The following is a 12,202-nucleotide window of genomic DNA, read 5'->3' as shown; positions in this document are numbered from 1 at the left end:
TTACACAAGACAGTATATATATACATACAAAAAAATTCGGACGATAAAGAAAATTAGCGTAGCCCTTGCGTAAGAATGACACGAAAAATCGTAAAGGGTACCGTTCTACATTTTTTTCTGGGATGACGTGGTGCTGTGAAAGCGGTGACTCGTACCTTTGGTAGAGTCTCAGGTTCGATCCCAAAGGATTTATCTTATATCAAGGTTTACCTTACATTTTATCTTATATCCTGAAGTAGTTTTCGAAGTCACAATCGGCGCAGAGGATATTTCTAAATTTGTATACAAGAACAGTGATTCTTATGAGGAATGCATCTCTAGAAGTACGTGGAGACTTTTGTTACATTCTTTGTTACATATTTTTCTAAATTTATTATTAATCTTGATGTTATTTCTCCCAACACTCTGCAACAATACTTACATATTTATATAGGTATTTTAATAAATATGCATAACTAAAGTAATAAAAATATTTCTTTTATAATTTTGTCAGATAAAAATTTACATTTTTCTTATTAGTGATTTGCTTTATTAATCATTAAAAAGTCGTCATTTTTTAGCTTATTTACAACAGGTTCTTCTAATTGATGTTCTGCGATTGCAATATCATTCTTTATCTCTGCGATGAGTTCATCTGCAAAAATAAGTAACACAAAATCGTTCTATACAATAACAATCTTGAAATAAGATATTTTAAATTTTAAATTACTTTAAAAGAATAGTAATTTATTTACACATATTTTATGTCATTGTTACGACAGTGCCCATTACCTAAGGAAGAAAAATCTCTTTCTGGTCTTATGTATCCGGCAATAATAACCCTGAGCTTTTCACCGTAGAAATCATCCTGGAATTTATGTAGCAGATGAACTTCCTGCAAAATAAATATAATTTTTACTTTGTTACTTAAACACAGTAAAATTTACTTAACAAAGAGTTTTCTACAGCTAATAAAAATATTTTATAACTGTTTCAATAGTGATATATATCTAACCGTATACAGCTATAATATAAATTTAGGATAGTTGAACTATGTTAAATTGAATTAGCAGAAAATTCAGTATTTTCTATATTTTGAAATTATGTTTCGTACCATTGACTTTTTCTCATTCTTGTAATACGGGTTCCATCCTATGCTTGCGACCATTTTATAAATTTCTCCATGTAAGGACGCCCAACCATAATAAATTCCAGTACTCAAATCCTCCGGCAAAGCACTGACCACGGATTCCGGGAGATTAGCTAATATTTGCAAAAGAAAAGAGAAACGTGTAAATTTTCTGCAAATTTTTTTCCATATTGACATTCTATTCGATATCGGTCCCAAATGCAGATTTTCATTGCGTCGGTATCAAAAAAGAAAATAAAATCTCACTGACAGTCAAATGTGGCGCCATAATAAACACGGAGTATTTTTGCTTTTTTTATCTTTAAAAGAAGATTAAAATTATATATATATATATATATATATATATATATATATATATATATATATATATATGTATAAAACTGCAGATTGCCAACAAATTGAATGCGAATTATATAATTGATATATAATACATTCTTGAATCATATAATTGAAAAATAAGTGATGAAAAATGCTGTAACGAGAGAGAATTTAAGATTCAAAGAATGCCACATTTGAAAAATTTTCTACTCGCGCAGCGTTTTAAACGAGGTACTTACAGAGCGCAACTTTTATCTTACGATGACGTCAACTCGGATTAATTTAATCCAGTGACTAATTCATCAACCGGCAGAATTTAACGTGTTTACAATCTTTTATAATTCAAAAACTTTCCGAATCTTTTCCCGAAACGCCTGCTTCATTCAAAGGGAAATATCTATCTTAATTAAAACTCATTTTCTCGCATATTTCGATTTTCATTCAACTCGATATTTTTCCTTGAGGGAAATGCAACAAAACCCCTTGTCGTAATCGCGCCAATTGTTACCATCTGGTATTATAGGACACGTGTCGCGCTATTGATTATTATATTTAACAAAGTTCCGCCTCCTCGAGAAGTGAAAAGATAGTCTCGATGAGCTCTTTAAAAACGGGCTTTTAGTTCTTGTCCGTCGCGGCGAACGCGCCTCAACTCAACTCGAGCATCGATCTATTCTCGCCAGATCTGTGTACGTCAGTCGTTTCAATAAAGTTTCATCGGGGGAGGGACAGTTTCTCTATTTATTTTATTCTCGGCACGTGTGACAGCACCTCGGTGATCTCGAGGGCGAGAGAAAGAGAAGGGGCACGATCAAGTGCGGGAAGCGCATTTAAAACAAAAGGATTTATCATTTCGTAACTGCCGGCGGTAAAAAGAGCCTGCAAAAAAAAAGCAAAAAAGGATCCTAACCTCTAGCGAGGCGTGCTTCGTACGGTACGCGCATGACGCAGTTTTCAATCGTGACCTAAAAATAACGAAAAAAAATTAAAAAAAAAACAAAAAAAAACACGCTCTCGCTCGCTTTTCAACAATAGAGAGAAACTGTCTCGTCGAACGTTGCTGTCGATATTGATACGTCACAATGGTCACAATCGATACTCGGCGTTTCAGCTGTTCTGTTCCGTGGGGTTATAGGCCGCTGGTTCGAACGTGCCACGGCTCTGTTCGATCCGCGGGAATGGATTGTTCCGCAGGACGAAGGGTACCTGTCGGGATGCCGAGCGCCTTCGAGCCCCTGCCGAAGCCCTTGACGATGACTCCGGACACGAAGCACGGCAAGATCTTGCTGCCCATGATCGACTCTTCTTCTTCTTCTTCTTCTTCTATTAGATTGGCTCCTGCCGCTTTTCAGCGGGCAATACGGCCAGCTTTTTCCCCTGTTTGATTACTAAGTCTGGTATAATGTTGAGTGGCGAGGTCTAATTGGCAATTGCTATGCAGACAGTATCAGTCGCGGTACTTCAAAAAAGGTTTTTCGTTCGGGTGGAACACGTCCGAACACGTTTGAACGTGTCGTCCGTGTCTTCACGCGAAACACGTCCGAACTGGTCCGCGTACGTTGTGCGAATGCCCATGATCGACGACTCGTCTGCCGTCCACGCGTCGTCATTCCATTCCACGCGCAGACCCGCGCTACTCCGTTAGGGACGAGCCGAGGAAAGCGGCCACGCGATAAAACGCCAACGACAATTAGGCCCAGTTCAACAGTGGCCAGTTAGCTTAACCAGTAGTTAACTCTCACTCTCCGTCTCTATCTAACCTTTGAGTTAAAAAGAGACGGAGAGTGAGAGTTAACTACTGGTTAAGTTAACTGGCCACTGTTGAACTGGGCCTTTTAATAACATGACGTGGCATGTGTCAGAGTGTATGTCCTCGCTGATAGGATATGTCAGCGCAACGTCGAAGCCCGATATATCGTGTATCGCCGCGATCGCCGCCGTGCCGGTGTCAACAACGACGTCAATAAATTTCGCTCCGCCTTATCCGGACGTGAATAACAATTAAATCTCTCTCTCTCTCTCTCTCCTCGGGGGAAAAACGTGACGAGATCGACTTTCGTCTTATGTATCCTTCCTGATCTTTTGCAATTTGACCTCGCGATATCTCAACTTTCCATATAGCGCTTCGCAAATGAGAATCTATATATAAATTTGAATATCTGCAACCCTTTGACCGGCCTATAAATTTTGAATGTTTACTGTCTAGACCACTGCGGAAAATATGAAACCTAGACACCTCACCTCTCCTGCCCTTTTATTTCATCCTCTAAACACTTTTTAACAATTTAAGTTTAGTGCATTTATTATATAAGTATAAAGAATATTAATTAATTTCAATACGTTATTGTTTCATTTTTACATTTCTACAAATGCTGAAATTCCAGATATAAAGAAGCCCGGGCAACGCCGGGTAGTTTGAGCTAATTAAATAATAAAAATTAATAGTTTGTTACTCAAACGTAGTCTAAAATTTTACATTAGAAGCGCACTCATTGGAGGCGGATTATTTGTATCTTTGATCATTGAAATATTTCAATTGCATGCATCTTCGCGTTCTGTTCCTACACGTTAATTTTGTAAACATTAAAAAAAATTGAAATATTGCTGATGCGTTGAATAACAGAATTCTAGGCCATTTTTCTATGAATATTTTACAAGTTATCAGTCATTTGCATATCGCGTCGTAGAAAATATTGGCGACACATTGAAATGATTTTAAAAAATCCAGTTTTTCAATAATCTTTTGCACCTACTCGATACCGCGTACATTTCACACACACACAATCGTCGATTCTACAAATTGCTACAATAACGCTAGAACGTTTCTCGACGTAAGAATGCATCTGCTTTTCTCGTAATCCTCTTTATTTACTATAAAACTATGTTTTTAACAAATTGCAGATACGTGTACGAAATATCATCGCTCAAATTCGATATTCGATCGCTCGAACGACATCCAAATATGGAACGGATATAACGAAATTGCTCGTGGCCACTGAGAGGCGACGGGTACTCTCTCTCTCTTTCGTGGATTCGTGATTACGCTCCATATAATGTCCGGTATAATAAGGATAGTTTAAATTAACATAAATTAATTTAAATATCACATAGAAAATCCTGTTACAATCGAGATGCCCTCAACGAAATTATGTCTGTAAAGGTTTTTACGTCTATGCGAGATACTGATATCTCTCCTCTCCTCCTTCCTCCGTCCCGCTCAATTCGGATTGCGGCACGGACGTTGTACAATATTGCGACCGTGTGTCCATTTACACATAGAGATCTTTTTTTTCTTTTTCAAAGAGTTCCATGTATAGCGCATTGCGCGCATCTGCCCAAAAGTGATTACACACATACAATATACAGTTGTAAACTCGCTAGGAAAAATTCAATAAAAATCTGCATACATAAAAGTAGAGTTAAAAAATAATAATAATAAAATTATAAGTTTCGCCTCTCTAAATCTTTATCGACAAATTCATGAACGTTACAGAAATTCCACGTATCCGGAAAATATAAAAGAGAAATAAAATAACGTTCGAAAAGAGTTCGCGCTAAATTCTTCTAGCACAACGCTCGTCGAGAGACGAGCGTGTCTTTGGAACTGAAAAGGAAGAATGCATTTTTTTTCTTCTCTCTCTCTCTCAAAAATAATTATATTATTTACATGATATATGCAGGTACATGAAATGCAAACTGCGCACGACGAGGTCTCATCTTGCCGCGTTTAACTGGGTTTTCAATATCGAGGACTCTTGAACGCGTTCGATCTCTCGAAAGTCACGGGATGGAGAGCACATTTTCTACTTCTATATTGCGTTTTCAGTCGAAGATACTCCTGACTCCGATATCCGGCGACTCGAATTCAAAGATTAGGATCGGTATAATTTCAACGTATACATTATACAATATCCGCTGCAGACGCGCGAGCAGGAAGAAAGCCCATTCTCGCACGTTTGTGCTTGAAAATCTCTGTGTCTGTGATCGGATTTAGATCGATACAATTTACCGGCGAGTTCCAATTTCACACCGATCGTTGCGTTTCCATTGTCATCTTATCTAGAGACCATTTTTTGGACGCTCACGGCATCCAAAAAGCGTCGAGATCTAAATTCGGTAAAATTATATACCGCTTCTATATATATATATATATATATATATATATATATATATATATATATATATATATAATCTCTATTTGGATTCCTTATTGGAAAAAAAAAAGTACGATCGCGGATGAAATATTCCTATAATGCATTGCGCATGATACGTATGAAAGAACTCCCACGATACCATGCAAGATTAACGTCTTTATTACATTGAAACGATCCGGCAATTCTATATCCTCTTAATAACGGCGTTATTATTTATAGTAATATTATTATTACGAGATTAATTCCTTTCTTTTCCGGTCCTCTACGATTCGATTCCAGCTTTTACGGGCGTGCACATTCACATTCGCGGAGATTATCTGATTCGATGTCTTTTCGAGTTGCTGCATGCAGCGTATGAGAATTCTCGTCTTCTTTCTCTCTCTCTCTCTCTCTCTCTCTCTCTCTCTCTCCCCCTCTCTCTCTTTCTCTGACACGTGACGGTATTTTTTTTCTAAGAAATGCATGATTCATTTATTATTATCGATCTAATTTGGGAAAAACGTAGATTTCCGGATAGACTAAACGGATTCAAGGCATTTTGCCACATGTACCAGCTACTACATTATTACTATTACCCTATTTTCGTCATTATTCGTCTTGTTACTATATAAAAATAATACAATAACTAATAATAATATGATATTTATACCACTAATTAATGATCAGTTAGCTGAAATGGCCATTCCTCTCTCTTTCGAATAGGAATAATTAATAAGTAAATAAACTTTAAATCTATCTCCGTAATTTTAATTTCTAATATTTAATATAAGTGCTTATCATATCTATGTTCAACAAGGTATCCTCGACAATTATTAACGTAACAACCTGCCAGCAGCGCAAGGACTAAATTGTATTTTAACCCTTCCCTCTTTCGTCTCTTCTTTTATTCCTCTCCCTCCTACCTCCGGGCCGCAACGGTATAATCTTTCAATTAATCTCAAGATCAATGAGTTAACAACACAACATGTTATGCAAGCATTACTGAAATTCTGTAATATCGATTATATTTGGCAAAGCGACATGTAAACTCGCTGCTTAATCTTGCTGTTCGTAGTGTATATAGGCCCCGCGCGGAGGCATATTCTTTTTTTTTTCCACAGGCATCTAGGCACAACAGATACAAAAGTAGTACACTCAGAAGTATCCAGATTTTCTCGTAGCAATCTATTATTTTTAAAATAGCACTATCATATACATCCTAAGATAACGCGCGCACCGGCGTGTATTCTTCTCCTTCGTCTCGACTCATTTGTTTCTCCTCGTACTACAACGAGCCTGTAGTGTTAAAGCAAGTACGTATATATTTATATATGTATATATCATTTGCACATAAATGGAAACGCGTCGTTCGCAAGAATGTTAACACAACAAGCTCGCATAGCGCAATAGCATGGGTTACAACATCAAGAGGATACGTGTATATCTTGCGATCACATTCCCGTACATAAACTCTCATCTGTATATAAAATCTCTTGTAGAATAGAATAGAACCAAATCCATTACAACCGTAGTATCCACAATAAAATCTCGTTTACGTACATTATCCATATATTATCTTATTGTTGAGACATAGCAGAGGGTAGCACTTCAAAGCGCTGATTCGGTGATGGCGATTCTATAAGTAATGTATTTAGGGCCCTTCTCGCTTATTACATGCGCGTTTTTTTTTTTATAAACGATGCTATTACAGTTCCTCTCAACCGCAATGTTTTTTTTTCTTTCATAGTGAAGAAATAAATACAACGCATTTCTATGAAGAACGAGTTTTTTTCTGTAAGCTTCTACGAGTACCTATACACTCTGTCTTTGAATCGATATGCGGCGGGATAATAGGATTCTCCTTTCTTCTATAAAAAAAAAGCAAATACAATGTGATATACATTGACATGATAATAACATCACTGATTTCGCACAGTGGGACTTTTAGCCAAATTAATCACGTTCTTATCGCCGTTTTCCCCCCCAGAAAGAAAGCTAACTTCCAATGTTGCTACAGCAAAACAGAGGATACATGGGAAGGAGTTGTGGTAGAGACTAGCAATTATTGGGATCTGGCGGCGTAACAAGGTATTCATCGGCGCGTTTGTGGTCGGACAATGCCCGTATTGTGTACGAATCCTGCGGTAAATCGCTCTTTCTTCGTAAAAGCGGTTTCACTTTGTTCACGTTTGTCATTTTCTTCGCCTGTGTAACAAAACATTTATTTGAGACATCAGAATATCCGGTACGCTTTATATAACAGAGCATCAAAGTAAAAAAAAAAAAGAGAAAAAAGAAAAAAAAAACGATACCAATAAATATCAATTCATACCTCATTAGCTTTAGCTTCGATTTTCTCCAAGGTAAGCGGAGTTTGATCCGGGTCACCGTCTTCGTCAGGCGGTGAGTTATCTATGTGTTGTGGTGATGCGTAAGATGTATTATTCGTTGTACCTTTATTTGCAATATTATAGTTTGGATGCCTCATCGCGATCGCTTCCACGCGCATCCATGCTTCATCTCGCTCTCTCATAATCTTTCGTTCTCTTTGACGCTCCTATGAAGTTTTAGATCAGAATATACGTGATAAATAAGACTAACATTTTTTTTTGCATAATCAAATTAACGTAGAGTTGTATAGTTTTGAAATTATAATGTCGATTCACGTTGAACCCGTCAAAATATATTTATCATTTTCATTTAATGCTAAATACAGCCGGTTAATTTAGTAATTCATTTACACAGTATATGCGTAATTGAAAATATAAATAACTGTCTGTAAATGTACCTGATAGTACTGTGTTGTACACTCGTCGAATACTTTTTGATTCATCTCCATGAAAAGTTTCAGGGCGTTGTAAATTAAACCGTGGATCGTCTTGTTCCAGTGATTGCGGGAGTTTCTATAAAAGGCTGGATACATAATCGGTAGGATGACAGAATAATTGTCCGATATCAAGGACATTATGTATTCATTATTCCAATAATAGAGAGCTCTTTCCGCCACCTGGAACAACAAGTGAACACAAGTTAGACGTCGTACGAGACAAAATAACGAAATTGCGTACTTGCCTGGAAATGCGGTGATGATACGCATTTGGCTAATTGCCTGAACAATGGATCCATGACTTTCTGAAATTCAGCTGGTTCAATGACGTCCAAGATCTCTTCAAGCTCGTTCAAGAACATAACTTCTTTGGGGGAATGTGTTTTTGGCCAGAATTTCAGCAGATTTCTAATTACAGGTTCCGTCAACGACGGGTCCTTTTCCAGAAATTGAACGACGCAGTACGCTAGTTGTGGATGGTACACGGATAATGACTTAGCTTTATGCAAGGGTAACAGGACTTTTAACAAAAACACCTTGTGCTCTTCCTTTAAGGGCAGAGCAAAGCCGTTTATAATACTGCAAAGGAAATGAATATCGATCAGTTGATCGGTCTTATAAATTTTATTGTGCATTACGTTCTTATTTAACTTATCGTTACCTTCCTAAAATTTCAAGCAGTTCTGCGATGCCGTTGTGATGTTCCGTCTCATAAATAAATCGATAGAAAACATTATTGATCTGTTTCCTAATGTACGCCCTGAGCCCCAGGAATTTTCCATAAATCCTATGGAGGGTCGTTTTAAGGAAATCCCTCTCTCTCGGGTCCTCGGAGTCAAATAGCTCCAAGAGCTGCAGCACGAATTTTTGATCTATATAACGTCTCGCTATGGACGGTTGGAAGTCCTGCGACTCCAGCAGCCGTAAAAAGAATTCGTAGACGAGCTGCAAGTGCGGCCAAGCCGCCTCCAACGTCGGCTCATCCTCTTCCGGATCAAACTCCGCGCCATTAGGATTTGATGATGGGGGTAGCGTCCGGAATAAATTCACGGCGAACTGCAAGAATTTCCTTCTCGGTAAAATCTTTCAACTTTATTCCCTCGAGGCACTATTTTATTTAGATTATGTCTCGACACATATTTCATGTCTTCTTTGAAAATACAGAAACATTGTAAATGCTAAGAATATTCCTTATATGTATTTTCATGTCACTGTCGACTTTATTATACTTTTTTCTAATACTATTTTTTTTTTCATTACTTTGTCTGAAATAATATTTCATTAAAAAGTTCATCTCCATTATTATTTCAAAACTAATTTCTTAGCATTTACATAGTCTCGTATTTCCAATCTGTGAAAAGCTTTTACTTCATATAATTTGGAAGGTTTATTATGCTCTTACGTGTACACAGAATATATTAGAGTGCCGTTCTTACCATGTTCACCGCTTCGGGATATATCGCTTCGGTAATAACGTTTTTGTTTTTGGTTACATACTCGACCATCTCGTGGAGGGCAGTGCGTTTTACCTCCTTCCATTTCAAATCCGACAACGGATCGGACTCGAAGTCGAAGAGGACGCAGCATTGCCGTAGCTTCTGTATAAAAAGTTCCTCCCGTTCGTTTCCCTGTTGTGTTTCTGGAATCAGATAGCCGGTGATTAATCGCGCAGCACTCGGCAGCTTGTACCTCAAGAAGCGAGAACGGTAATAGTAATGCACCCATTAATCATATTAGCCTACAAGAATATCGATGCACGCCAATACGAAAGGGTACATTCGAATGTATATATCGTTTTTGCGCTACTCATTCTTTTTCTCTCGTTTGAATCATTTTGCTACAAATAGCTTACCCACTTGCTTAACTGGCCTCCTTGACATTAGATGAGAAATGACCCTCGAGAACGAAGTTAAATCTTTGAAATATATAATTTATGTCATATATCAGCGTCAAGATATTATCGATTACAAAGTTTTTGTACTGATATATAATATATAGACATATGATTTTAACATTGTTATAAAAATATGTATATTTTGCATATAAATATGCAGAATATTAAAATTTTCTCGATTTTGAAATGACTGTAATTTTCAGGTCAAATCAATTTAATAAAAGATATCCGATAAAAATAAAAATATCCAGAATGTAATTTGCCACTGATAAAAATGCAGCACGCGATCAAAATCAATATTCTATTCGTTTCTTTGAAGACCCTGATTTGCATAGACAGTTATTTCAGATGTTAATCGACCTCCACTTCTTAATACTCGGCACGAAAAGCGTGCCGTCGGCAGGATTGCCATTAGTTAATATATGTACAAGCTATAACCGCTTGCGTCAGCAGCAGACTTTTGATTTTAAATCTTTTAAAATCTTTTAAAAGAGCTCGGCTTTTTCCGATTAATTGAGTGGGTTCTGAAAGAAGATGGCATTATTTATCGCTTGCTATTCCTAGCAGTCTCTGTAATAATAATAGAAGGAGTAGCGATTGCCGAATTCACCACAGGTCGACTGTTTCATGGACATCATCCACGAACAATCAAATATCAAATACCAATATAAATTTTACAAAAATAAAAGAAACGCTAAATTAATCCTTCAATGATTTTATTTCGATATAATCCCTCGTTTCGTTAATATGAGACAATCGGGCATAGAAAAAAGTGCATAGATTGGTTCTACAATAAATTCACGTGTAATAACAAAAGTTTAAGAGTTAATCGAATCTGTAAAAATGATTTGCAGAACTGATTTAAGCGACGGAGAGCTTTACCGATTAGCAGAGGTTGCAAAGGTTGATAGTGCAGCGCGAACGTCACCGGGTAGCCCTTGCTCGAATCCTGGGGCAAGACCGTCGCCAAAGCAAGACCCTGATGAAAGCTGGGACTTTTGGGCAGAGCACCGCCCAAAGATGGGCCAATTCCACCCACGTGAACCATCGCGAAATATTGTGTTCAGTACCGATTTTACACTCGCACTTTATTCATCGACGAGTGTCTGCGAATGCTTCGAATTGGGCAGCACAGGTTCTGTTATTCACGTATCGTCTCGGTATTAACTTCTACAATTTACACTTTGAATTAACACACTCGAAAGGATCGGTTTTTTCCTGACGCGATCAAAATCGCGATCAATAATAATCTCTACTTCCGCAAATTCGCTCTTTTCAACATGAAGCTAGCTTAAAATTTCAATTATAAAACACTGATAATTTATTTAAAAATAGCAGTAAATTGAAGATCAAACAAATATCGTTTAACCGAATGTTCGATTGCAGAGAGTTTCTCATTTGAGAAATGAAAATAAACATTCCACGTAATGTTGGTGTATATGACGGTTTACCCAAACATATTTGAACAAGGTTTGTATACGATAATGATTTCCCTTAAATCAGCAATAGTCTGAATTCCGCAAACATGTGTAGAAATGCCGGTAAAACATAAACGTCTGCATAACTTTTCTTTCCTAAATTATCTAATTATTCTCTATTGCATAAATCACGTATATGCATTTGAAAAATATTATATTAAAAAAAGAAAAAAAATTATATTAAAAATTATTTTCCACAATCGTCAATTTTCGCGGATTTTTCTTATGACCCAATTATTAGGTAACTTTAAGTTCACTTATTCACAGCTTTGCCAATTTATACGGTCCCGGATTTACGGACTTAACCGACTCGAACGGAAACCAATTTCCGGAGAATGTTTTTATTACATAACTCGCAATCATCCGCCAATTTACTCGGCGAAATGCGACGTATAACTTTATTAAGCTACGGCGATTGTCGGC

General features: G+C 37.1%; 2 protein-coding genes and 1 non-coding gene across 8 annotated transcripts in view; 1 reads left to right on the top strand and 2 right to left on the bottom strand.

The window, feature by feature from the left end:
- Positions 1-12: 12 nt before the first annotated feature.
- LOC143898875 (U6 spliceosomal RNA) lies at positions 13-115 on the top strand. Its single transcript, XR_013257316.1, has one exon. It is a non-coding gene; the product is annotated as a U6 spliceosomal RNA (small nuclear RNA).
- A 341-nt stretch (positions 116-456) lies between these two features.
- Rfk (Riboflavin kinase) lies at positions 457-3,139 on the bottom strand. The gene is made up of 4 exons (XM_077408188.1): positions 2,654-3,139; positions 1,094-1,242; positions 772-874; positions 457-634 (listed from the first exon to the last, which is right to left on the bottom strand). Exons 1-4 carry the CDS (start codon positions 2,739-2,741, stop codon positions 516-518), a joined length of 459 nt encoding a protein of 152 aa, XP_077264314.1. The 5' UTR covers positions 2,742-3,139; the 3' UTR covers positions 457-515.
- A 1,154-nt stretch (positions 3,140-4,293) lies between these two features.
- The window catches only part of LOC143898595 (serine/threonine-protein phosphatase 2A 56 kDa regulatory subunit gamma isoform), a 28,797-nt gene continuing 20,888 nt past the window's right edge, over positions 4,294-12,202 (bottom strand). For 4 of the 6 annotated variants that reach the window (XM_077408179.1, XM_077408175.1, XM_077408174.1 and 1 more), the window contains 6 exons: positions 9,844-10,046; positions 9,069-9,463; positions 8,653-8,986; positions 8,369-8,587; positions 7,913-8,137; positions 4,294-7,785 (listed from right to left, as the gene is read on the bottom strand). In XM_077408179.1, the coding sequence (XP_077264305.1) occupies positions 7,636-7,785; positions 7,913-8,137; positions 8,369-8,587; positions 8,653-8,986; positions 9,069-9,463; positions 9,844-10,046 (1,526 nt within the window). In that variant the 3' untranslated portion in view covers positions 4,294-7,635. Of the gene's footprint in view, positions 7,786-7,912; positions 8,138-8,368; positions 8,588-8,652; positions 8,987-9,068; positions 9,464-9,843; positions 10,047-11,183; positions 11,472-12,202 lie in introns of all 6 variants that reach the window. The other 2 variants (XM_077408177.1, XM_077408178.1) reach the window with 1 other exon arrangement.

This window comes from Temnothorax americanus, unplaced genomic scaffold (genome assembly GCF_048541705.1).
Source record: "Temnothorax americanus isolate GAGA-0224 unplaced genomic scaffold, ASM4854170v1 Scaffold24, whole genome shotgun sequence".
NCBI classification, from domain to species: Eukaryota; Metazoa; Arthropoda; class Insecta; order Hymenoptera; family Formicidae; genus Temnothorax; species Temnothorax americanus.
The sequence above is the reverse complement of the archived record's forward strand: the minus strand, read 5'-3'. Positions and strand labels throughout refer to the sequence as shown.